The sequence below is a fragment of the Botryllus schlosseri genome, chromosome 10 (assembly GCF_051294905.1).
Source record: "Botryllus schlosseri isolate E-star chromosome 10, Bs_hap1, whole genome shotgun sequence".
Classification (NCBI taxonomy): Eukaryota; Metazoa; Chordata; class Ascidiacea; order Stolidobranchia; family Styelidae; genus Botryllus; species Botryllus schlosseri.
This window is the reverse complement of record NC_137245.1, coordinates 1,730,858-1,758,762: the sequence shown is the minus strand read 5'-3', so window position 1 is coordinate 1,758,762 and position 27,905 is coordinate 1,730,858. Positions and strand designations below refer to the sequence as shown.

The 27,905-nt window shown below is 39.8% G+C and overlaps 1 protein-coding gene and 1 long non-coding RNA gene across 2 annotated transcripts in view; both read right to left on the bottom strand.

The window, feature by feature from the left end:
• Window positions 1-27,905, bottom strand: part of LOC145447848 (uncharacterized) — a 272,584-nt gene that overhangs the window by 70,223 nt on the left and 174,456 nt on the right. The gene's annotated exons all lie outside the window — the stretch shown is intronic.
• On the bottom strand, window positions 719-19,121 carry LOC145447817 (uncharacterized). Its single transcript, XM_080326093.1, has 2 exons — window positions 18,470-19,121; window positions 719-10,861 (listed from the first exon to the last, which is right to left on the bottom strand). The coding sequence occupies exon 2, from the start codon at window positions 3,169-3,171 to the stop codon at window positions 1,855-1,857; it is 1,317 nt and encodes a 438-aa protein (XP_080182219.1). The 5' UTR covers window positions 3,172-10,861; window positions 18,470-19,121; the 3' UTR covers window positions 719-1,854.

The following is a 27,905-nucleotide window of genomic DNA, read 5'->3' as shown; positions in this document are numbered from 1 at the left end:
CGCATATAAGTATTACTTGTCACAATATGACATTATTGTGATGAATTCGTTGTTGCAATTTGAAACATCACTTCAATCCGAACATCCTAGTTATTATCAAATTATGAGGTGCAAAATATACAACTGAGTTAATAAAATGTTTGAGACAACAGTAAATTATGTTGATATCGTTCTCACAAAAAACGTGACGAAGGCCAGTTTAACACAGTAAGCCTTTTGCTAAAACGAATCTAAAGGTAACATGCTGTTTATGAAATTTGTCAGTATTGCGCGCTCTGATGCTTAACCAAACGCAAAATCAGCATATCTATTAGCCGATCACTGCACACATATTCAAATTTCCATCCTGTCTTAAGAATCGGTACAACCGAATTCCATCCCTAATTTTGACGAATTAATAGAAGATGACCTGCTTATAAAATCTCGCTAATGTTTCTGACGCATCTGCGTTTATTATCATCAAATCAATGTTTGAATTGTTATATTCCATATCTATGTATTATCTCAATCTCTACTTGGATACTAAATAATAGGGTTGCCGTATTTTGGAAATCTGAAAAGAGGACACTTTTTCAAAATTTTCAGACTTGTAAAACCTGAGGAAAATCCTGACAAAATGGTAAATTTTTCTCACTTCGTGGTCGGTGGAGTAATAAAAGGGTCAACTTTCCAGCCCAGCTCCCAAAATACCCGCCGGAGCGTTAGTTAAGTGCCTCAGTGCTGACTTACTGCATCTAAGTCTATTTGCTATATATGTCCACGAAATTCTCAAAAAGAGGACAAAATCTCAAAAAAGAGGACATTTGGGAGTCCTCCGAGGACAGTTTCAAAAATGTCAAAAAGATAACAAATCCTCTTATGGTAACCCTCTAGTCTATATAATCAAACAAAAGTTGGCTTATATTTCCGAATATAGCCTGCTATAATGAGGTCCGCAAATGGATTCAGATGTGGAATGCAGCCCGCGAGCTGAAAAGTTTGCCCACCCTGCCTTAGATAGATAGCCTATATTGGTCGAATATGTACGGAATATGCAGTAGGACAGGGGTTCTCAACTTCCCATGTATAACGGTCCGCATTTTACCAGCAAAAGACCGCAAATGCCCCCAGAAAATTAGCTATGCAATGTCTGTGGAGTCGGTGAATTCGTCCAATGTTAGGTTGAAGTAGTCTACGCGGCAGCGCACTTCAGAACTTGCGATAACAGATCGACTTACATTGCTGCTACTCTTCTGGTCACGGTTGACTCAGACTTCATAGCTTCGAAATTTGTCAGGTGATGTTGTCATTGCTGCTATGTTCCGGAAACAGCGAATATTCGCACAGTATAATAAAGTATTATTGAAATCACACCTTCTCTAGCAAATTTCTTGGATTTATATAGCGATATTCCAATGCGTCTGTAACGTCGTCGGCAATTTTAACAATGTCTCGAACTATGGATTTGAGCTTGACACCTAGCTACTAGCTAGCAACGCTTTTTCTAAGATCAGGCGGCAGGTAACCCAGAAGAAACTTTTGTGGAATCGTTTTAAGCTTCTACGCTTCGATACGACAACTGTTCTTCGACAAATATGACGGATAGGTTTTCCATTTATACAGCAAATTCATTGTTCCACGCAGAGTTACAAACCCAGCTGTCGCCGTTGATATTACTCCATTCTGATATGCGTCATTATTCCATACTACCTTCTCGTATCGTCTGTATGTCTTTGACCGTGGTGCAAAAGGCCGTTAGGCGATAAGCGCCAAATCTTTTTGTTTCATAAACAACAACAACAACAACAACAACAGTTGTCGGCGTTCCTTGTTCTTGTTTCTGTTCAAATCATTCGCGGTGACTGAAGCACTCTTTTAATGCTGTTGAAGGTCATCGTGGACATTCATGTGCGATTTCAATCCATCATTTCTTCGGAACTCCATCCCGCGTTTACCGCATCGATATTCTTTCAGTGGGTTATGAATTTTCATGTGTCTGGTCGTGTCTGAACTGCTGCCGAAGTTACGTCCACAAATTTCGCAAGAAAATTTCTTCACGCCAAAATGAGCTTCCAAATGTTGCTTCAAGCTAGCTATCTGACGAAATTCCTTGTCGCATATTTCGCATCGATGTCGTTTTACTCCGAAGTGGATATCCATATGCTGCTGCAATACGGCCTTTGTACAAAAATCCTTCCCACATAAATCACATTTATGGTTTTTGACACCGAAATGACTTAGCAAGTGCTGTTTTAAAGCCATTTGATTGCAACATTCTTCGTTGCATATATCGCAACGATATTGCTTGATTACACTGTGGACACTCACGTGCGATCTTAAAGATGATTTGGTACTGAATTCCATCCCGCAGATATCGCAAACTTGTTCTTTGATACCGGAATGAATAAGCTGATGCAATGCTAAACTCTTTTTCTGACGAAACCGTTTATTGCATATGTTGCATCGATACTGTTTGTAATCGTGGTGGGTATCCAAATGCGATGTTAAATCGCACATTCGACGGAATTCTCTCGCACATACATCGCAGGAATGTTTTGCGACATCGAAATGAATCGACCCGTGTGCTTTTAAATTATCTTGGGAAAGAAAGTCCATGTCGCATATATCGCACCGATGTTGCTTGATTACACAGTGGCAATTCAAGTGCGCTTTCAAAGCCGACTTGGTACTGAATTTCATCCCGCAGACTTTGCAAACTTCTTTTTTGACACCGGAATGAATAAGCTGATGCGATGTTAAACCATTTTTCTGACGAAAATGTTTATTGCATATGTTGCAGCGATACTGTTTGTAATCATTGTGGATTTCCAAATGTGATTTTAATTTGCTCAGTAGACGGAACTCTCTCCCACATACATCGCAGGAATGTTTCTTGACATTGAAATGAATCAACCTGTTTCTCCACAAACTATACTTCCAACGAAATTCTTTGTCGCATATATCGCACCGATGTTGTTGGAAGTCGCTGTGTCTTGCTGACTGGCGTCTTGACTCCGGCGTCGTACGACATTTGCTTCCGCCCGCGTCACGGACTTGTTTGCTGACTCCCTCCAAAATACGCGTCTTCTGATCAGAACCGGCACTAAATTCTTCACCGCAATTCTCACGGGAATCTTGATTTGAGCGGCTACGGCATTGTGGTTGTTTCGCTATTTTACGATTTGTCGACATGAAGAATTCCTATAGCCGTCGTTTTTCAATCTAACTCAGAATATCAAAATGATATGAAAATCGCACCAGTGCTGTTACGGAAATCATAAAATTGTAATTAAACTAACAGTAATGAATGATGCATGCATCTCACGGATAACACTTCCAGGACGTCCGGAAACCTTCAAATTTGGACACATGAGTGATTAGGTATTACCTAATTTGTGATATGGTCGTGTACATCATCAAGTCGTAAAGACCTACCGGATTATACGTAGAAGCTATCGGTCTCAGTAAAATAGTGAACATTCACATCACTTGAAGAGGAAGTCATGAACAATAATCGTAATCTTTCCCAGTAGGTTTAAATGTGATGGACGTACGTGTAATGTTCATTACTAAAATATGTTACTCAATTTTGCAGCATCTCTAATGTATGGCCATACCCTAACCTAAGGCATTGTCACATAAACGTATCTGCTAATTATTACGTTCGCCTCCGTCGCTGGGAAGCTACCTTTTAAACTCTCGCCCTTGAAAATTCGAAGTCGCCTGTTTCCAGAGCACGAACACGTATTTTATACTTTCTTATGACACGATGCTACAGAAATGACATTAAGTTCGCTTCGGCCTAATTCGCTTGAAACCAATAAAACGGTTGAACAAGATATGTATGTAGGGATGCATTCAAAACAAAAATCAATTTAAACGAACATGTTTAAAACATGTTTTTTCGGCAATGCCGCTATGAATCTTTGATTGTGACGTCATACTGTATTGATATTGACAATTGAAAACATAGGGTGAATATGACTCCTTCGACGAAAAGAGCTTCCGACCACTCATAAACAGACCAAAAATATCTTCAACCGGGACAACATCGATATGCAGCATTTTAATGGTCGGCGGTCATCATCATCAGAACACCCATTCTGCACCAATGATCTATATCTATGTTCTATAACTTGCGAATCGACGACGATTTCCAGGGTTCAATGCAATCCATATCGTAGCGTAGGATATAAGTCGACTATTGGATGAAAATGGTCCATGGACTCATTCTACAGGTTTTTAGAAAACATTTACACAATTATCCTACGATTGTACGTTTGGAAAAAAAATTAAAAGGCATAAACAAAGTGTTTTAAATCACCGCTTGTTTTCAATGCAACGCTACATCCAAGCATATAAATAAACTACCATTATAGCATGACCGTAATTTTAAGGTTGTGTTTCACTAACTGTTGTTAATACGCGAGGTAATGAAATTCCGCATGTATATCTCTATGTTAAACACAAATTAAATTATACTGCTGTTTAAGATATGCGACTCTTAGACGGCGAGTAACGTAGTCATATCTTCCACCGCTAAGTTTGGTCCGATCGAGGTATATACTCCAAAATCCCAAAGTGTTAAAGATTTATCTAGGCTCCTTATCGGAACCCGTAAAAACTGTGTACAGCCTCACAATAATTGAGATAAAAGTGGATTCTGCTACAAGCTGATGAATCGAATAAACTGTTATCGGGTTGTCGACTGACCAATGGCCAGGCGGTGTTATTTTTGGCATTTCGGGAACCAAATGCCAAAACTGCCAAAAATAAAATTTTGAAAATGCCAGATATAAGGCTTTTTGAAAATATAGAATATATGAATATTTTTATACAAATGTCAAAAAGAACTGTCAGTAGTTTGTATGAAGCGACAAAACAAGTGTGTAAAGTAGAATTCTTGAATTTGGGTCCGTAATCCGTCTGGGTCGGCAGGCTACTATATCCTAGGGGTCCATGAAAGGTGAATGAAAAGGTCAAAAGTCCAGTGATTGAATCTGGATTAACAGCCAATTGTGATTTGATAAATCCAGCGATTACGAAATCGATGATAATGATATCCAGCGATTAGGAAGTACATGATATTAAGCTATTAAGAAGTAGATGATCTGTGTACGCAAAAGTAGCAATCAGTATACTTCGGAATCTGTGATAGAGGGCCCCAACTTCTAAATTTACTACTCATAGTTGTTTCGACACCTTCCCATCTTTTCATTGTATCGCAGTTTTGTGGTGTTTTGAAATGATGAAATATTAATCAACTGATTGACTTATTGATTGTTACTAGGCCTTCTCCTGTTGTCAATGCTCATTGCTCATGCATTTTGTTACATCATGTAGTCGCCACGCGCGACCAACACTGTAATTCGCTCATTGTGCATATACCTAATATACCATTCACCTTTCACTTGCAACTGAAAACTGTTTGCATGTTCATTGTTCAATAACTGATAGACTGTGTCATGTTTTCCAATAGTATATTGTGCAAAAGATTTATGCGTACATTACATACATATATTAAATCAGTCCTTTCCAATTTTTTTAATGCCGCGTTGATAATTTTTCAGATAATATCGATTAATTATTTAGGTGACTCATGATTTTTACCATTGGCTAGGTAGTGAAGGCTGCGATCCCAACATTACAGAAACCCTTCTGAATTATTGTCATAAATATTGTGACCACTGACCTGTGCGAATGCCGATAACTTTGCACGCACAGTGAATCGACTATTGAGAAGAGCTATTGTAGAAGCACTCGGTTTTATATTGGGTGAATTGGTCTCCAACATGGTTTTCTTTTCGGATTTAAATCTTGCTGTTTGATGGTACAGTGTGGATACTGCACCAAACTTAAGCGTTTTATGTGGTTACTTCAAGTCTATAAACATGAATTCATGGGAATGCCAAAATTGCCAAAAATAAAAACTGAAAAATGACTCATTTTTGGTATGTTTGACATATGCCAAAAATAACACGGCCTGCCTATGGCGGTAGATTTCGATGTATTCAGAGTACGTTAGGGACGTGCTATAAGCTGATGAATCATGTAAAAGTGATCGGCGGATCGACTGACCAATGACCGTAGATTTCGGTGTATGTTCAGCATACTAAAACGGTTCAAGAATAACGTGACTATTATCAAAACTTCGGCCTAGAATGAGAAATGATTATGAGCCTTTTCAGCACTTTGAGCTGCCAAAGTATCGAAACACACAGTCTTCAATACGGCAATTTTAAAATTGTTATAATGTTATCCTGCGTACGCCTAAATTTAACGCTCGTACAATAATACTTACTACTGTACACTTGTTCCATGTCTACTGTTAAAATAGCTAGGTACGTGCTATTCTGAATTGCAACAGCAGCAAACAGTAGAGATTGTCATAATTCAATCTATGTAGCCGCTGCGCGATATCTACTAAGCTAAAAAGCAATCTAGGCTACACATCATGCGTACTCAAGGAGTAACATAGCCAAAGGGGGCGCAACGGTGGTAATTAGCGCTGAAGCAATCGCAATTTTGATGATAATGTAGCTGCCACATAAACATAAAATTAGTTGAGCCGATTTTTTGTTCTTTCCTATACCATATTCCTTGATAAAATATGTTTCCAGCATTTTTTGCCTCAAGTGTCGTTTAAAAATGTCATTTTAAGCTTTTTAAACTTCCCGCACCATGTATTTGAGCTCCTTTATTGACTTTCCTATAACCTGTGGCGTCACATTGATCCAGCATTCCATTCATAATAGTTGGTTGTTTGTAACAATCATCTTCTCAGTCTCAGTCAGTATTAGCCACAGAAAGCAATCTCAAATTCCTTTTCGTTTTGTTCTGTCAATGCACTGACTGTGGATCTATTGAATATAATCTCATCATTAATGTCAACATCACAAATGTAATCTGCCTGCTGGCTCTTTTTGCTATATCTGTGGTCTGTATATCGGTTTGACCAGTTAAGAACAATATATAAATAAAACCAAGGTTTTTTATACTTATCAACTTTACTTTGGCGTGAAAATTGAAGACAATGATAAAACTTGGCATTTCATGTAATCTGCGAAAAATACCGATGAAATATGGATGGATGGCCAAGGGGAGATCGGCATTCTATGTCATTTGCTATTAAAGAATCTGAAGGGAATTTCGAAACCTTATAGATGACTGTAATTTCTGTATGTGCGACACTCAAAGATTCTGAATAACTAAAAAAGGACTTGACATTGCATATCCTTTCATGTCATCTCGTCTTAAGCACCTGTTCCGTATTGTAGCAAGTTTTCACTGCCTAAACTATCAGCCACAAAAATCTCCAGAATACTATACAGGGCGATACAGAAGAATACTCTGATGACTACCTCAACATCTCTTATATAGATATAAATCCAGAACCACATCTGGAACCAACACCAACTTGATGATTTAGTTTGGACTCACTGAATCGAATGTGGAAATTCTGACTCCAAGGTTGAAACTAGGGAACTTGTTGCATTCGTGTCGGTGTACTTCGTCGAGAAAGGAGCAATAACGGTGTTTAACGGTGCTTTTCTGTGGTAGGTTGCAGAGATGAGCATGGATTAGGATTAGGATTTGAAAAAACAGGAATTGTGAAATTTTGTCTGATTTGGACTTTGGTCGGATTAATGTACTTATGATGTACTACACTATGATACACTCGGTGCCAATGAGCAAGAGAGGTGCAGGGGTGCAGCCCTATGCCTAGTTATCCTAAATCAAGAGAATTTCAGGCCGTGAAGGAAAAATTTCCAATTCCATCCTTGCATAAATTTGCGTTTTTTTCTGAATTTCAAGTTGGAATCGGATTAGGATTGGACATGAACTTGAATAAACAAAAGTTCTGGATTAGGATTTGGCCCACGAGAAGGTTTTGATTGGCCCGCGAGGTAATTTCCGAAATTATTAATATAATCAAAAATGGATTGTACAGATTATGTACTTGCAAGGCCAACAAAAAATTTGATTAGTCTGGCCGCAACACTTGCGATTTGAACACTAAAATATCAATTCCGACGCATTGGCAGATCCACGAGCCTGTCACATTTTGATAGATCTTCGCACACTACAATAAAGCAGAATACTTTGCGATAGATTTTTCATAAGTAAAAATTTTATACACGCTTCGCGGAACATGTTGTCACTCGATTTCTTGCTTTTAATATTGTTATCCCTTTGTGAAAATGAAAAAACGCCTAATGTATCAGATTGAGTCTAACCATGTTCGCGATTACGAGACAAAGTGTCGTTCAACATATGCGACCTTGCGTTTGCGCTCGCAGAAAGACCGTCGACTGTGAAACCTAGGCACAAAATGATTGATGCATGTTGCTCGAAGCTTTCGATATCGCTATGTCCAGGCGCCGAATAGTCCATTCCTTGTAAACTGAGCCCAGCGATATGCAACAGTCCCGCAATATAGTAAAGTTACAATATTATTAACCTATGAACTTCGAAAAATTTTCGCGCTTGGCGCGGCTAGTGGCCCGTGCAATATAGTTGGTCAATCAAATGTGGCCCTTTGGCTGAAAAGGTTGGCCATCCCTGATATATAGTATTCAGGGTGTTGCAACAGGTTGACGGACTTGCTATGCCTGGAGTGCAATGGTAACTAAACAAAATTTATAGGTTGGGTTGCGCTGCACTTGACTTGTATTGGTAACTTGGCCTGTGGCCACTGCTGTAGTCAATCTACACTCAATACAGTTTATTCATATACTCGTCATAGCGTCGTAGCGCAAAAGCATGCGAAAACCAGTTTATATACTCACAGTTCATCACGCAATAATGAAAGAATAGAATATACCGTCTAAATCTAAACTTGCAACGCTTGTGGTTGCTAAAGATTCGGTCCGAAAAGTTAATTTCATGTTTTTCTCCGTTTATTTCAAGAGGTTCTTGGAGGTACAGAACTTCAATATACAATTGAATAGTATATTGATATTGAAATGAACCCGAATATTTTCGGCTGACACTCGTCAGGGGTAATCGTCAGCAACTAGTAGAGAATTGGAAAGAACATTGTATATCAACAATCGTATCACAAAATATGACGCCATCAGCATGAAATTTCAAGGGTATTTTCTAGGGATGGTGTGAACCTCCGAAAGGTTCAGGTTCGTGTGAACGCGAACCTTTTTAGAAGGTTCTGTGTGAACGCGAACGCGAACCTCGTGACGTCACGTGACGTCATGTTGCTAATTCCAACCCTACATTTTAGTGGAGTGATAGCCTATTTGTACGAGTAGGCCTACACGATACCTAGCAACGACTCGGGCCACAATGCTGAAGTACATATTGACGTTTTAAATGCCGCCAAATGTATCAACTGGGTCAATCAAATGATACAATAATCCCATAAAATCAATTCTTCTGTCGCTTTGCCAACAATTTCGACGAGGACTTGCAAGGGAATGTAAGCTTACGCCTTACCGGTCTAGGCCAGACTGGACAATGTATTCCGCGTCCGAGTATTGCTACATTGATATTGATCTGGGTGTAAAACGGGTTTCTATACTTCCTACCGATACCCCATTAAGTTAAACAGCAGTAGCCAATACCCCGATCACACGGATTTGGTTTTTACGATACAATAAACATGAAATCAAGATTGACCGCGTACGCCTGCCAGATTTTTTACATCAGACAACCTACATGTAGTGTATTTCGCTCTTGATGTTGTGTGATTGCGGGTCAATCTCACAGTAGAGCAGGGGTTCTCAACCTGGGGGGCGTGAAACATCTGAAGGGGGCGCGAAGAAGCGGTCATCTGAAAAAATTTCTCGCGCTCTGCGCGATTTGCCTCCAATGCAGGCGTGTTTCTCTTTATATAGGCCCAATTTCATATTTTTTATTCTCTCATCAACATTCATAACCGACCATACCACCAAACAATCTGTTGGGGTTGCTAGCATCCCAGTTGGATTTTGTGATATGACGATAAGGGGGGCACGAATGACGATAAGGGGGGGGGGGGGCGCGAAATTTTTCACTATCAAAAAGGGGGGCGCGTCAAAAAAAGGTTGAGAACCACTGCAGTAGAGAGTCACTAAATATTCGATCAAAGCTTAGTAACAAAGTAAGAAAATTTTGTGAGATTGTCAAGGTGCATGCTCGTTTAGTGTTGAATTTTTTATGCTGCGAACGCAATGCATATAGTGGCCGCAGTTGAAATGTAATAAATTTCAACCAAAGCTGTTATAATGAAGTGAAATTTGTAATATATGAAAAAGGTTCACAGTGCAGAACCTACCAAGGTTCGTTTGTGAACGTGAACCTCTAATTTTCTGAGGTTCACACACAGAACGCGAACGTGAACCTCACGTTCACACCATCCCTAGTATTTTCACAATTTCTTTCGCATCTTCATTTCCGAGAAGCACAGGTGGGTGCGATCATACTAGTAAGACCCCCACCAAATTCCTGTCCTGCCTGTTTCGTTGGAGTTTCCATTCAGATTGCTGTCGCCACAATAGCCGCCATACCACCAGCCTCATTTGTATAGAGAGAAGCGCATTGACCTACCATCGTGATCCGCGTCTTTGGTTGTGAATTGTCGATCGTTGTGCCATCTGAGACTATCTTGGGGTGTATTCCCGGAGTATCCAGATGCGTGCAGTCTGTACTTGTCGGAACCGGATCCGATGCTGAAATTGCTGAATGTTAACGAAGGAGACGGATGTTACTGGTATCGCCATCCTCGGCTTTCATTCCATCAATCCATATTTCATATTTTCTCTATGTATGGACGCATCGAATCAAGCTTGCCTGTATTTAGCAACCCACTGAGTTTCGTCTTTTGTCATCATGCTGATTTCCAATTCCATATTTCCGTCCTTTGTCATTTCATGCAATTTGTCGAGCCCTGGAGAGACAAACGTTGTGAAATTATTGTTAGTTTTGAATCGAGCTACTTTACCACTAGAAAATGATATGACCAGGGCTTTTAACCTGATGTATCCTACAGCCCGGTCCTTACTACTCACTATGACTATTTACTTACTCAAGTGGATCTGCTTTTTAGCTACTTTCACTTCTAATTGCAAGTTATTCGGGCAATATACTTACTCATATATACCCCAATTCCCACAACCTTAATCTTGATTACAAAGCAGTATGCGAAGCACATGCTTTGCGTAGCGGGCGTGCTCTCGCTTCAGTCGCAGAGTCGTAAATACACAATTGGATTCATTTCACTTCGTTCTTCCTATATTTGTTAATGTATTGCGGTATGAGTTGATCCCGGTATATTTGCGAGTTTCTGACCACAACTTACTACTGTTTAGCTGAGCTGTGTTATTAAAAAAGTCTAAAGGATCTGCGTGCGTGATCAGGATTGCAATAGATTGCATTGGCCAGTCCGCTAGTGCGTACAATAGGAACTGTAGCATCGACTTCGAATCGAGCACTATACCAGCGTGTCTTGCAACAAGCTGTTCCACCGACCGCCACAGTTTTCGTCAATTCCACCAATATGCAGTGTCATCAGCAATTTTGTGTTAGTCGTGATTATACACTTTGCAATTTCTTTAGTAGCCGCCGTCGATCTGCATCTAAAACATGCGAAGTCTTAACAAAATCTAAGTTTGGAAACTAATGACTTTGGTATTTTCCAAATGTTCATAATATACCTCCATCGCACGAGACAACACTAGCGCCATATTTCCACATTGGTGGCAAAGTCGTATCGCGTTCTCATTGGAAAATATTTAGAGTGTGGAATTAGTGCAGACATGTCTCGGAAATCGCTGATCCTATTTGTAATACAATGGCAATTAATGGTGTACTTCTACTTGACTACCAACCAGACATGTGGAGTCGGTAAATTTCAGCACCGACTCCAACTTCGACTCAGACTCTACACATTTTCAATGGACCGACTCCGGCTCCGTCTCCGACTCCTACCCCGACTCCAACAAAATGACCAATTTCAATTTACTTCGAAAATTATATGTCACAGTAACGGTTAAAGGACTATCATATAACCATTAAACATATGCAAACATACGATTAACGACGACATGGAAAATTGTTTCATTGTGGCACATCTTGAATTATTCACTATACAGGAAAGATTTCCTTTCTAAATTTCCTTCATTTTTCATATTTTATCTGCTTTCCTAACATGGACTCTCTAATAACCTAATATGTATAAATCATTCGAACACGACCTACATCCCATACTGTATAATTGAAATGCAGATAAAACAATCGGAACTCATGAACCAAACGCCCAACTTTAACGGTACAGGTGAAACATGTACTGATATCATGACGATTATTTATAATTTGACGTAAATATGTATAGATTATGATAACATCAGGAAGTATTGAATCCCCTCAAATTATATGCTTTTTAAGATAATTGACATAATAGCGTACCCTATTTGAATTCCTGAAATTCATGTTATGTTAATCACTACAGCCTGCGGGCAGTTCCATCCTACGTCATTGGAATGTTTCAGAGAATGTCACGCGGGATTTTTCTATTTTAATTCATTACTACTTTACTTTTATTAGATGCCCTTCATAATCGCACAAGGGCAGTTCTATCCTAAGTCATTGAAATCTAGCAGATATAGCGAGTCAGCATATTCCTATTTACGAGGTTTCAGTTTTCTTCGTTTATTGCCATTGTGCAGATTTCTTTCAACACAATGCTGTCATTAGGATTCACACCCAAAGGAAAACACTGAGAAACAGGCAAATTCAGTTTAAGTTCCACTTTTAACGTTACTCAAAAGTACCGGAAGGTAATTTTTTAGCGCAAACGGCGTATTTTAAAATGAATCACGGACAAATCAACTGTCAACGTGTCATCATACTGACCACGATGTGTCTATCTATCGTATATAGATGGCGATTCTTAAATACCAGGTCATGATTCCATCACTATAGGCTAACCCAGTGAAGAGCATGAGTACGTCTGACTTCACAGTTTGAGATTTGTGAGCAATAATACACTTTACACTTAACTCTTTCTAATCGGCCGGCCTACTGACCAAAATTTTACTGCATCCACAAAAAAGACAATAAAATGTCAACCCTATGGTTTAAATCGACGCCCAATATATTGCCGTAAACCTGAAGTAGCCGCCTAGCGGTCTGAGATACTCTTACGGCTCAGACACCAGAGGGAATAGCGGTGTGCGAGAAAATGTTCTCGATTTCTTGAAAATAAAATACAATTTTGTTCTTCTATATCTTCTGACGTCATACTTAGGCCCTCTCTTGGTATATGACCACCTGATTGTGTTTTGCATGAATCTCTGCGTTCCAACGAGACATTACACGCTACTATAGCGCTTCATAGCCCAGCGCTACGATCTTGGAAAGGTAGACATGATAACCACGGATCACGCGGCCGCCGCCGATGAGTAATGGATTACGTAATCGCGTAATCTCGTGGAAGGCAATTCACTTCCAATTCTACATAACATAGTAACTATTTTATATATCTGCATGCTATGGAAGTGGTATCAACCCCAGTGGCTTGTTATATGTAACTTGCAACTGCATAACGGATTCGTAAGTATACACATATTGGCTTATTCGACACTGCCCAGTGCCCATATACGCTCGAGAAGTCAGTTCATGTGATACATTATTGCTTTATTTCACATCAATTTGAACTGTATTCTACACGGCTAGTGTTCCATGTATGACCAACAGTAGTCATAGAAGCCAACAGTAACTTCGTGTGCCATCTATACCGATATATAACTGCCTCTATATGATGTTGTTATTACAGGCTCTGGTACCAAAATAGCCTAACTCTCACGCTTATTTGTGTAGTGTTAAGGCTGGTGTCGGCTTTGTTATACAATACTAAGCCCCGTGATAGGGATATTGATGAATATGCCAGGATAATGGCCAACCATATGTACAATTTGCAATTGCCTGAAGCAATTGTACATCTGTTTGAAGCCGCAACGAGACGGATGAACTTACGCAGCCATGATTTTCACGTAATAAGGTATTGCTTTCTTTCACGTCGATCTGAAACATCTCTACGTGCTAATCTTCGATATAAGGACTTCCATTGAATAGTATGAACAACAACAAGTCATAGAAGATAACTGTAATTGGTTATATGACGTCTAGAACGGAAGATACAATGGTTTATATTCCAGGCGTTCATTCACGCGAACATCATTACAAATTCAATTTTGCGGTAAACGTTTTTGCGTGTTCAATCTGCATTTCAAGCAGGATATACATTGATATAATAGGTTGTACATGGTCTTATGTATGCGTATTCATAATAACTATCCATATAAATCGATTGTTACTGTTTAGAAAGTAATGCAGGTCGAGCTATCTTAGAATAAATAACGACTCCTCCGTGTTAAACAATTGCGGACCAGTATACTGGTCCGCCGGTCGCAAACGGTTAACATTATTAGTACAGATGATATACGTGGCCACAAGTATATCCTCTACGTCAATAATTTCATCTTTTGAATTGCATGAGGAATGCGAAGTCTGCAACATGTATACTTTGTAATATTCTACTCATAATTCTTGAGCTAGGTCGTATATTACAGTAATTCCCATTATATTTACATTCCCGTTCATAGGTAGGCCTACAAGAACTGAAATTGAAGATTATCACGTACTTGTGAGTCCTTCAATCGTCACAGAGCACTGTTCGACTCTAAGTTGGTCCCATCATACAGTTCATACGTAGTTATCGGACCGCGAGTTGGCCTGGTTGGGCCTTGACGTATAACTCTGACGTCGATGGAGAGAGGGCGAGGTTACCTTTAGTCAATGGGGCTTCCACGCTCGACTGTTTCTGCCTCTGAAGTAGGTGCGTGCCCGCATCTATCATCACGCCGGCGACTACCTTTGTCGTCGGGGGCCCTTTGTTCTGGAGAGGCTTGCATATTGCCTCCAGACTCCTCGCCATCCACACTATTTAGTTTCAATGTGGATGCGACAGCTGCATTCAAAGTGACTTTCTCGGTAAGCGGCACGACTGCTGCGACCATAGGGCCGTCGTCAGAAACGATTCCCACGTATCTATCGTGGCGAATGCGTCGGCCGTTTTTTGTCAGGATCCTTCCATACACCCGTGTCCTGATTAATGCTAGCGGAATTTCCTCGCTAAGCACGAATGGGTTCGGGGGTGACAAACTTCCCCCGATTGAGACTAGCGTCACCGAACATCCTATACCTTGGGCGCTAAATTATTCCGAGAAGACGGGACTTCCTTGGTCCCGGTGGCGTCAGTGGGGCTTCCGCACTCGACGCTAAATAAAATTGCAGCATCCACCGACCCGTAACCAGTTGTAGTGTAGCTAGTACTACTTCTAGCTTCGGTTGTTTCACCGTCAAGAAACGCGGCAAACGTCAATTCATTATTATCTGTATAGCTGGGTCATTAACAACTTCGTCACCTGTCCCTTGTGAACTCTCATGTCGGTTGCAAAGGGAACTGGCGACTCATAGAGAACGATTGATCACAGGGACCTCACGTGGGATAAACCCCCTATTCTATGCCGTCGCATTTTAAGGGGTAGTTGTTCAGCCCAGTAGAGCAAGTATGTTTTAAGCACTGTTCTCATGTGCGAATTCCGTAATAGAACGTTACAAAATTATTACAAATTGCAGTCCATAAAATTTGATTATGGCTGGCAGTAGACGTAAGTATCAAAGCATTTATTTTTCTCGGGGCACTTAATTAGGTCTTGTCGACCAGTACAATTTGATATGACATTATCCTTTTAGACTGCTTCCACTTCTACTCAACAATTTTCAGCGCAAAAACCAACTTTCGGCATGTTGGTTTCAGTAAGTAGACAGCAGACATGGCTTGATTAGGCTACTTCAATTCGATTTAATTCCGATCACTGCATAATCACACGACTGCGCTTACAGCAAAATCATGCAGCAGTAATCACGATTACAATGATTTTTGTTTTTAATATTATTGCTGGCGACGTCACAATGCATCAATTGCCACACTTTATAGCGGACGATTTCCGCCCTAATACTTTTCATTATATCTACGACCCACGGTAACATGTGTATAAGCTAAAGCGGCAGATTAAAATGTTTAAGTTAAAGAATCGCGTAATGGTGCTAGTTTCATGTATATAGGCCAAGTAAGAATAGAGTAAATTGAACGTTAAATACTTCCATAAGGAATAATGCTCCTCGTAGTTGAACATGAATAATGAACATGTATGCCTATTGCCAACAATAGACTTAGATATCGCCAGAGGTTACGGCCAACGGAAGAGAAGAGTTTGGGTATGATATATACCAGTAAGCAACAACCATCGATTTTTTAAAGCTTCTATATGGAATTCGTCATGCTTTATTTGATGAGTAGGCTACAACATTTCCAATCTCTCGGTGTACCTACTCCTCGCCAATTAGCAACGTTCGCACCGTGTTTAATTAAGCATAACCAAACATCAACAATTACGTATCCATTGAAAATTATAAGCAGAGAGTTGATATCATTCCCGCTGGGGAAAATCGAGTATCTAAACGATTTGATTCGAATGTTGCCTCGGGTGTCAAGTCGAGTATTCAAGCCCCGCTCACTATGACGTTACGTCACCATGAACGATGCGAAAGTTCAAACACATATCCCCAATGCCAGGAGGTTCTCAGCGGCCACCTGCGACAAGCCTCTTGCCAGTTCATTAGATATATTATAATTTATATCTCAATTCCCGAATGCAAGAAGTTGGACGCTTATCCATTAATTAGAGAAATAATATACCAACTTTTAAATTGACTTCAAGCATGGTGTCGTAATAGAGAGACCACATAGTATGTATGTATGTATAATTGGAAATGGTGCGTATAACTGCATATGGTTTTTGCACCATGCCATTTCAAAACCAGAAGTTCTATACTACTTTGGTTAAACGTATGGTGTTGTACAGAACTCTAAAACTAATATACAGCTCGAGTCGAACAATTTATATGTGAAAGCTACGGGGACTTTTCAATAATCCTCAGTAAGTTTTGTCAGTGCGATCAAGCGATTCCAGCACCCGAATCATTGCGCCGATAGCTTCATTTAATATTTTCTTCCTGCGAAGCAGTGCTGTCCGGTGAATTTCAATAACTGACATACGGCATGGCGTCGGCCCTTTCAATCATTTCTACTACAACGGATAATTCGTTACGATACGTAATCTGACGCTTCTGCCATGAATAACCTAAGATTGTACTGTAATATTCCTTACTCAGTTTATGTCATATATCGTTCTACAATCGACAATTAATCGTTCTTAGAAAAACCTGTAAGATATATCGAAGAATCGATTGCAATTACGATCAATTGAACATGTTGCAATTGTCACAATCAACTGCGATTACTAATCACAATTACCTGCATGTCACATAAATTTGATGAAATAGTCACTATTGATGGTAGAAAAATACTGCCCTGCGTGTAACTGTGTTGGGATAAAGTCACTACTTTCAAGTCATGTTGAGTCATAGCGCCTTTTGCCGCTAGTAAAGTGAAGTCATTTGACTTTTAAAGGCGATTCGAGTCAAGCCAAAACAATTCGATTCACAAAGTTATATCAAATTCGAAGTAAAGGGCTTGATGCAAGTTATTGCATTCTGCAAGATGATTGCAGTAAAAGGTCTCTATTAATTCTGAATCGAATAACAATGATTGAGTTTATTATATCTTCAATAGTGCGCTATATCGCCCACATATACGTGGAGCTGCTAAACTATATGTCGGTAAACCTAAACCAAATAGATGATAGAATATGAAACCTCGGAAAGTTAGGAAAATTGATATGATGCACAGCATGATTCACCTATACGTGCCATACGATACGATTCAAAACTACATCGACTTTCAACGCGTAATATATATGTATAAACAGTGTGACTATTTAGTAATCGAAACAGGCTATGTTGCTTTATACTAGTCTATGTCATCGTACGCTCTTGTCACTTTTTTGCCGTCAATTATATCAGTGCCATATCGACGAAGTCTCAGTAGAATCATGCTGCTCAGTCGTGGAATGACTGGCTGTCCAAACAGCTTATATCAGCGTGTAGAGAACATGTATAGCTAAAAGTGCAGCGACTTAAGCGAGACCGATTACTTGATGACTTGAAGTTGACTCGACAAGTTACCTTGGAGTCACGAGTCAATCCACATTTTTAAATGGTCAAGTTAAGTCAAGTCAAATTATTTTGCAATTTTGAAAGCAACATCATGTTAAAAGTATACGGAATTACCATCTTGAAACTATTCACCTAAATACTTTCCACTCCATTCATTTTGTACTTGAAGTAGTTTTGCAATATATTATATATATATATTATTCTACTTCTACTTGTGTAGCAATCCTGACCACGTAGACAACATTTCGTATCGGATCATGCGTGGTAGCCAGATACATCTAGACATATTTGTATATAAGAATAGTAAACTGTTATGTGGTAATGCCACAGTAACCGAGAAAATCATATCTCTTACCCGGCTTTCTGCTCTCGTGGTTGCCGAATGGAGTAGCTTTCATCGCGCAAGTTTGGTTCAGTTCAATCCTCTGGAGTACGGACGTCTTGACAGCGACGTTTCGAGTGAGGTATTTTCATTGTTCCGTGCCGATTCTCGCGATCCTCGCGTTTGTGTGGTGGGTCCGTCATCAGACTCTCCCCCGTCATATGAAATGGCCGTCGTGATTGTAGTTGTGGTCGAAACCAGTTGGAGGTACATTGAAGTCAATGTGGTCAGTAACGAGATTGCAGACGTGATTAATGAGACGAAGAGAGTGGTTTCGACGATAGTGGTCGTAGGGTACATTGGTCGGACAAACCCACTGAAATGGCCAGTGGGAGTGTAGCAAATGTTCGTGTTTGTTACAACGGAAGTGTTGTTCAACACCGAAAGTCCGTGGTGCCTCCATTTGTTTATAGTGTAGCTTCATGGCCACTGCCATGCAAGTTTTCTACACTTTGGTTCGATCTTATTTCACAGTGTTGAACTTTCACCTCACTTTTTCCACACTCTTTCACTTGCACATCCAGGGTTTGACGACGTTGATTGAAGCATTGGTTGCAGCTTGATCGAAATAAGCAGCGACCTTTCCAGGTCCAGGGGCATAATTAATTAATTAAATAATTAATTAATTAGCTTAATACAACCAAATACTCCAATTAGCAGACAAGCAGATAACAAATAGGGCATTTCTATGCACATTGCACATCTTGATATAAAATGGCGTGCAGGACAGGTTACTGAAATTACGAGTCGATAAAAATTAACCTATTTATTATCATGCACGATCTATAATCGAAATAAATCTCCAAGGTTTGTTTTCACAATGGTTGTGATGGCCTTTCCTGCCACATACATAATACATAAGGAATATATATCTCAATAGATGCCACAAAAAATAACACTCATAGTTCAAGTTGACCAATTTGCAGACCACCTCATTTATAATAGTTCCCCAGTCTTCCACATGTAGATAGCAACTGCAATCCGTTCAGGCACCGACCCCTTGTTTGAGTACGTTTCTTCTTATGACCTTCAAGTACTTTTGTGTCAATTCTGGGATCTGGCATTCCAGTAGAACACGGGGTTTGGTAAGGGTTTGTCGTAGCGAGATTCCAAATAGCTCTTTAGTTCGCCGGCTTCATGGAGCGATTCCAACACATTTCATCAAGCTTCTCCATTTCTGTATACTTCGCAACTTCGGCAAGCAGTCGATCCCATTTTGTCACACTGCTTTATTTCTGTATACCTTGCAACTGGGGCAAGCAGCCGATCCAATCAATATATATTGGTAAGAGCTTTCAGGGGGACATCCGAACATCACACTGCAATGCTCTATGACGCTAACCCATTACGCAATTCCCCGTCAGTGTCCGGTTTTCTGCATATCGTCTGATACTGATCTGATGCTTCGTTTGGGGCTTCATTTCGAGAGTGGTGGCTTTACATCGGCATAAATTCACAAATTATTCGAAACTAGCAGACGCATCCACGCCTTCTTTATTTGCAAGAATTGGATACTACAACTGAGTGTATTATTTACGTGGGTACCATACATGACATATATTCATACACATATATATATTATGCTTCAGCTCACCGCAAACGTTCGCATACATGAAAAAATGGTGGCGCCATTTTGTGTTTAAAAGCAACCTGATGGTATTGTTAACATGCATACGACAATTCCAGATAAGCATAAACAGATATCAACACGACGGCTAAATCTGCACGGCATATTCGTTCACTAACCCACGCGCATATTCGAAATACAAAATGGTGGCGACATTTTTCGTTAACGCAACACGATGGTATAATAACATGAATACGGCGAATATAGAGTTCGAACGCGTTTTGGTAATCTAGCGTTGACGCAATCTATCTCATGAAACGAAAGCGTGAACCCTAGGACTCAATTTTCGACACATCAATTTCGCAAAAAAAATGATGTGTGTACTTTTCTATTGTATATAAGAATTTTATTTTTATTTTATTGAGAGGAATTTAGGGTGATTATATATCTGTTGCCTACGCAACGGCAGATCTTCTTATTAATGACTTATATGGGCATTGGGAAGCCCGATGACAAAAGTCGACGTAATCTTTTCAGTTAGCCTACTGGTCTTATTCATAATCTGGCGTTTCTCCGCTAAGCCGTAAAATTCATCACTATAGGATCAGGGATACATAGTAGCACAAATTGAACATATTTGCACGACACAATAGCCAGCGTATTGCCTCGCTGCTCCACGAGCACTTGGAAACATTACAATTCTTGAAATATATAACGACTCCGCATGGGCATTGCCATCCTGTTTAGAATTGTAATAACCTTGCCGGAATAGTAGCGGCAATGGGGTTCTGACATAGGCTTGATAATATTTTCAGTTCTATTCGCCATTTCGGCTCTGTCCTTGCGAAAAGCTGCCTCATTTCTGAAGCTATTATTTTGGATTAGTGCGTTTCCTTTTACTGAATCTAATTTAATTGTCCTTACAAGCACTTTCATGAATGATTTTAAATAATGGCAATATTATGCAATACCTAGCTATTAACATATCACGCGCAACTCATGCAACGCAACGCAGATATAGCGACAGGGATGTACTCCTTGATGCTCTGTGAAGCGATATATTTACTATATGTCGCTATATACCCCGGGGCAACTTTATCGCTGCTACTAGATATTTTTGACCCTATCAATTATGCTCCGAGTATGAAGCATACATGCGAACTTGATAAAAGCGAGTAGTTGCGGGAAAAATCGAATTTTGAGTAATCTAGGGCGAGATAAAGACAGACAAAAATGAAGACGAAAGTCTGTTATAACGACTAATGCTTAAGTGAACGTAACACACAATCCAAAGCTAAACAATTCATATATTGTGAGTTATCGTCACAAAGTACGCTCGCTCAGGATAGTATTATTTCAAACCAGCTAGGGACACGTATTGATAAAATTTGCTGTACCGCAATCGGGGAACATAGCTAATAGTTGGGATATGACCATCAGATTGGATGTACAAATCCGAGGATAACTAAATTCATCTGACAATTTATTCATCATTCTGTTTGTCCAGTTTTTGTTTGAGACTAAGAGTTTAGTAATTATCCCTTTACAAAGTAATTAATTGTTGGTCAATCCGACCAATTCATCGTTATTCAAAAAACTGGCCCCCGTCCGCTACCGCTAGTCTTCAGTGGTAGTACATCGTAATTCTAATGTCATAATCAATATACTTGACTTCTCAGTAAGCTAGTCACTGACAGCGAACTTCTTTAGCATGCTCCAAATGTCGAACTTATATGGTCGTCAAGTTATAGCCTTATGTCATAATAGACAGAAACCCACCGAATACACAAGGGGTTGTGATGACGGGTAGTGTACCGTACAAACAATGCTTCATATGTACATTTCATGTCATACTGGAAATTATGGTGGATTTTGATTCATGATAACAATTATGTAAACTGATAAACGTCAACTTCCATTTCTCTGAGAACCACACGTCACCGTCAGAGGATATGTGGGTGCCAGATACCTTTGCTCTATAACGCGTATGGCCGAATGTGATCGGGTAGTTATGATCTGTCTTGCACATTGCAGAGTCAGAATACGCCACCCCAAAGTGGTCGGGAAGTCGATGAATAGCCCACCTGAAATAAACGATATCTTCTTGAAATAGAAGAGATTGCCTTCTTCAATCTTCTTCAATCCTTGCTTGTTTTCTTGAATTGTTTTCTTGATCCCACTGGAACTGATACTGACATTCCAAGTCAAGTATACCGACTTATATGCATTTCCGTCCCGCAAAAAAAGGAAAAAAGAATCCTCTATCAGTTACTTCCACGCGCACTGATGACGTAAAAAATTTCTAGACCAACAGGTTTTTTTTTTGCCCTTGGAATCTTCAAGAATGCCCCAAATTAGGTAATGACGCGTAATTCTCATTTTTTCATGGGCGAAAAATGCTTTGTCACGTAATTGGTATTCATTTCTCTTTTACAAACTCACCCTCCAGACCTTTCTGGAATCCCACATCACATGAAAAAATGGAGCAAAATGTGCCACGCGGATTGCACATGAAGGAAAAAAAATCGTGCGATGCAAATAAACTCTTTAAGGTTTGCCGAGCACATTTCTATTCCGCTTAGGCTACTTAAGTAGTTTAGACCATACGGCAGAAGTGCCAACGTTAATTCATAAATCGCAGTATTTTCATGTCAGTGTCGCAGATAAGCGTCTATTTTAAGGTGTCGTAGCCCACAGGCAATATTAACCTGATAGCTAAAATAGCTAGGAGGGGATGAAAAGTTTTGTTGGCGCTCAATTTGCAGGTTTGAAAATAAAAAGTTTTTGCAATAAAATTTTACTGGCCGCACATTCAGCCTATACGACTGTATTGATTGGAACGAGACCACCTTTATTTACACCATCAGACACCCTTTCCACGCCTAGATCGCTCAGGAGCAGTGAACACAGTTCGGAGTTACTACCATAAAGTATACGCCTCACCTGTATATGTGGAGTCGTGTCGTCAGCCTGCTCAACCAGAATTTCGGGTTTAACGGCATTTTTCCCATTAATTACGACGCAAAGTCAGTTGACTTTATTGGTCATATTACCAGTCGCAGGCCAGTAATTCCATTCCTAATTCGAGTCGCTCCACCCAAATCATGCAATCTTGCCGCAGTCACGACAAGGCAAGCTAAATATATCATTGCAACGTAGCGGCATTTCATGATATGCTACAATAACAATCGGCCATGGGCTAAAATCGCACATAGATTAATTCCACCACACCTACCTGAGTGTTGGTGGTTCACCCAGGCTCTTTCTAGCCATTTAACCTGATCACAGTACTACGAATCCAGCCCGATGTAAACAACGACCAACTAACACCACAGATATTTCTAAAAAAATAAAGATGTTCCGTAATGGAATACCTCAACTCTCTATTTGAAGTACTCAAGTAAATTGAATCAACAATCTGCGCCCCATTCACATAATTCTCTTCTCGTTTCCATTTGCCGGAATAGAAGTATAGCCCTTGATCAGAAAACCCGAGTAATTTGGGCTGTCTTCACGAAGTGTCGAATTTTTCGTGGTTACTTCTACTCCCATTTGAGTAATTACTTGGACCATCTCTGAAAACAAACACACCTGGTCCCAGCCCTAATGGATAGGCAGGCGTCTTAATGAGTCCGCCAATATTGTGTTTCTTAGAGGGATAGAGTTGGAAATAACATCTTCAAATGGAGATCGTTGTGATTACAATTAGATGTCCACGTTCGTCGCCCATCCGATTCCTACAAAACTGCCTCGGAAGTTTTGTCGTGATGAACCCCTCCTTTTTTTATTTTTAATATTTATAACATTACGTTTTACATTTTAAATAATACTGCAGCCAATTATAGGTGGCGACATCGCCCGCATACAGCGATGTCTCGAGTGGGACATTCTTTTATTACTTTTATCGTAACGATCTCGTGCGCTTTCTTTAAAAGTATGATTGACATAATAGCGTACCCCATTTAAATTCCTGAAATTCATGTTATTTATTATTATTTTTTTATCATAACGATCTTCGTGCGTTCTCTTCATCAGTTCCATATAGTACCATCATGAAGTTTGCACCGTAGTAAATACCGTCATTTTTATCAGATACTGTTGCATTCGGACAATCACAAACTTATCTACTATTTCCATCAAAAGTCCGTCCATTAAAAAATTCCTACGTATTATCAAAATATCATCCGAGTGTTCCCTATAGACATATAATGACGTCACGGGCGTTCTTTACACTTGAACCAAACAATCTAAGTCAGAGGTCTCAAACTCAAATGTGCTTGCGGGCCAGTTTTCCAGTTTTGACGACGCCGCGGGCCGCAGCGTTTATAGGGGTATTCTATGTCTTTCCAAGTAGGCCTTATTTGGCGGGAATGAATTTTCCTATTGAAAGTGAGCCGATCCAGCAGACTGACGGTAAACAGACATCGTCAAAATGTGATTTACGTTTGTATCAATTTAGGCCTGGCACGAAAAGAATCATCACATTTATAACTGTTCATATAGAATTGCTGTTGTAGGCCTACATGATATATATTACCTTTAAGATATAGACACCATATGGGCGGACAAATGTATGATGCCATCATAAAAGCGATCGGTCTTTAATTTTCAGCTACTATGAATATTTTGAATCCAATAGGTTGATAATAGAGACTAATCTGATATCAAAACATTTTTAAGTTGAGCATTGTAATTCCAATCCAGGATTCGGGTATGCTTCTGATAAGTAGGCTATTAATATCATGGCCAAATATCTTCAAATATAGGAGCAGAAAAAATATAAATATAATATAAATATATTAATGAATGTGTCCTAGTGATTGAAATGCCGGAACGCCGAACGGCCTGTTGCTGTTACATCGTTGGAGCGTACCACTATGGTACTCGGTACCTTTAAGTGGCCCCAATAACATGGTTTAGCGACCAAATATGTAACTAACAGATTGCCAATGGTTGCCATAACTATACTTGCTTAGTTAACGAAATACCAAGCTGCGACCTTCTGATCTATTACTATTGCCCTGATACGCGATTAGTTTGTTGCGTCCATGGTTCTAACAAATTTACGGCAGTCCGAGTCACTCCAAGTCCACTCGAGTCATTCTCATTTTGCCATCGAGTTAGCCCGTGTTTGAGTAATTCTAAGAAAGGTCGCGTCCAAGTCCAACTCACAAATTTCAGTCTAGAATCGTCTAAGGGTCCGGTTTTGTCATCACGAATTGGAAATGTGGCGAAATAGTAAATGTTCCACTGCATGGTATTGGTTGCAATTGATGTGATAGTAAAGTTTAATGAATAGTTTAAGGCTTTCGGAGCAGGGAAATTTCACTTTATAACCTGAAAAGATATATGTGACACTCATATATTGTGTCAAATTAATAAAAGTCTAAAATGTCGTCGCGGGCCACACAAAATGCTCGAGCGGGCCGCGTGTTTGAGACCTCTGATCTAAGTGTTGCTCTTGTGTATGAGTCAGCAACTAATACAGAGATGCAGCTTACAAATTTTCTCATTACACACTGTACTGATTACAAGCACACACACTCTCACTACTAATAGACATTGGACATAAACGAAATTTAGGAAGTAGTCAAATAGCATATGTCTAGTCTACATTAGAGGTCGACCGATATTGATTTTTACAGGCCGATACCGATACCGATATTTCGACGCTCACAAGGCCGATAACCGATATCATAGGCCGATATTAATATGGAAGGAGCAGAGAACTATTTCGCCGAAAATATTATATATTAGGCAAGGTGGCACTTGTTCATGCCACAGAAAGGTGAACAACAAACGAGAAAACTGAAATCGAAAAGACTTATTGCTTAATTGTGAACATTCGTTGAAATTTGGGATAACCCGAAAATCAAAACATGATACAGAATTGCAGATCAGTTCAGAAAAGGTAGATTGTAGTTAGATATAAAATATCGGTCGCGATATCGGCCTAGATTGGCCGATACCGATATTCGAGAAAGTTCCAAATATCGGCGCCGATAATCGGCCAAGCCGATAATCGGTCGACCTCTAGTCTACAAGCTCTGAGTCAAGTATTCAAGGACTAAGACTTGCAGTCTTTCTTAATCATTTGTTCTACCCAAGCAGCTAAGCTACACCGGAAATATTATTAATTTTATCACGTCGGAAGGAGCGATCGGTTATATATACATCAATTTTACAACCAGACGATTTATTTGCTCTGTGACTACATCATGGTATGGTTCCGAAAATTGCATGAATTTGTGACTGCATCGCGAAGATGCATATTGCTTCTTTCTTCCTCTGTGCAAATGAATTGTATTTTGCAAATAATGTTCAATTCTATCTATGTCAGGTGTGGCCAACCTTTTCGGCCAATGAGATTTACGAACCGTTGCGCGGGCAACTTGAATGTTGAAAACCTTTTTTATTTGCCCGATAAGGAACGAAACGAATTCGGTAACATCGAGAACAAGACCTATATGACTACGTTTTAAAATTGATGACAATTATGTCATGAAAACTCAGTGTGCAATTGTACAGTGTGCAGTCATGCCCTGGTCGCGTGAAGGACGAAATTTTTTCAAAGGTAATGAATGAATTCGATCAATAAATATATTACTTGCACATATTGGGGGTCGCCTCCTGTATAGCAATGGGAACATTTGTCTAGATCAGGATTATTCGACGTTTTAGACATAGCAATTTCGCAGTTTCGGTGAACACGGCTTTGTCATTTTGCCCAAATGTTTTATCGCCGACGATCTCAGTTCGAGCGCACAAGCGACGTCCCGTGTTGGACGACACGTTATCTCCTAATTGCGAGTATAGTTGGACTCAATTCTGTAAATTACGCGTATTTATCATTTATAGGAGGGTTTCCAATACTAAATGCAAGAAATTTGACGATAAATCATGGGAAGTGCTAAGAAAAATTTCAAGTCAAATAATTCTGCTACGGAATATTCTACTTCATGGTCATATATGAAGATCTGCGATGAACGTGGCTGGCCCCTGTCAAATGATTCAGAATGATTTACCCTCAATTCCATCCATTCGAATGCCTTATAATCTAGCGTATACATGATAGTGTATACTGTATGAAAATATATAATTATAACTATGGTTAGCATATTTTTGTTGCAGAAATTCCGGACGTTCTTTAGCGCCCACGAGCGGATGAGTTATGAACACATTGCCAATCAATATGACATCACACCAGAAAAGCTTTGTCTACTGACTAGAGGTGGTCACGATCCAGTTTGGGAGTATTTGGTTGTGTGTTGCAAGCAGTAACCATGGCCGAAGTCACATTTTTTCAGATCCCTCCCGCCCAAATAAACAGTGATCTTGGGCGCACCGCAGGGTGATCGACACAACTACTGCGGGCTTACTATATGCATATGGTCGTTGAATGATTTGAATGAATTATGTCAATAATATTGGTTCTTCCATATATTACTGTATAATTGTTATGCTCTTTCTGTCCACATAATCAGAGTTAGCGGTAGAGCTCGTGGTGGATGATGACTTCGAAAATGCAAGGAGCGTAATTACATATCGTCAAGTCATGTTCATGTCACACCGATAAGATTATTAATCAGCGTAATGCCGGTTCATACTGCACCACTGAGCAATATATACACCGCATATCCGATGGTTTCCAACCTTTTATGGTCGCGACTCCCTTTCCAAATTGGAAATGTTCCGTGGCCCAGCTAAATATTTGATCAGCTGTTTACTAATTAAAGGTCGGCACATGTGCACAGACTTACGGCCTATTTTGGAAGCTGATTACGTTCAACATCTTCGCGAACCCCAGAATAAAGGCAAACTGCCCCCAGGTTTAGAATCCCT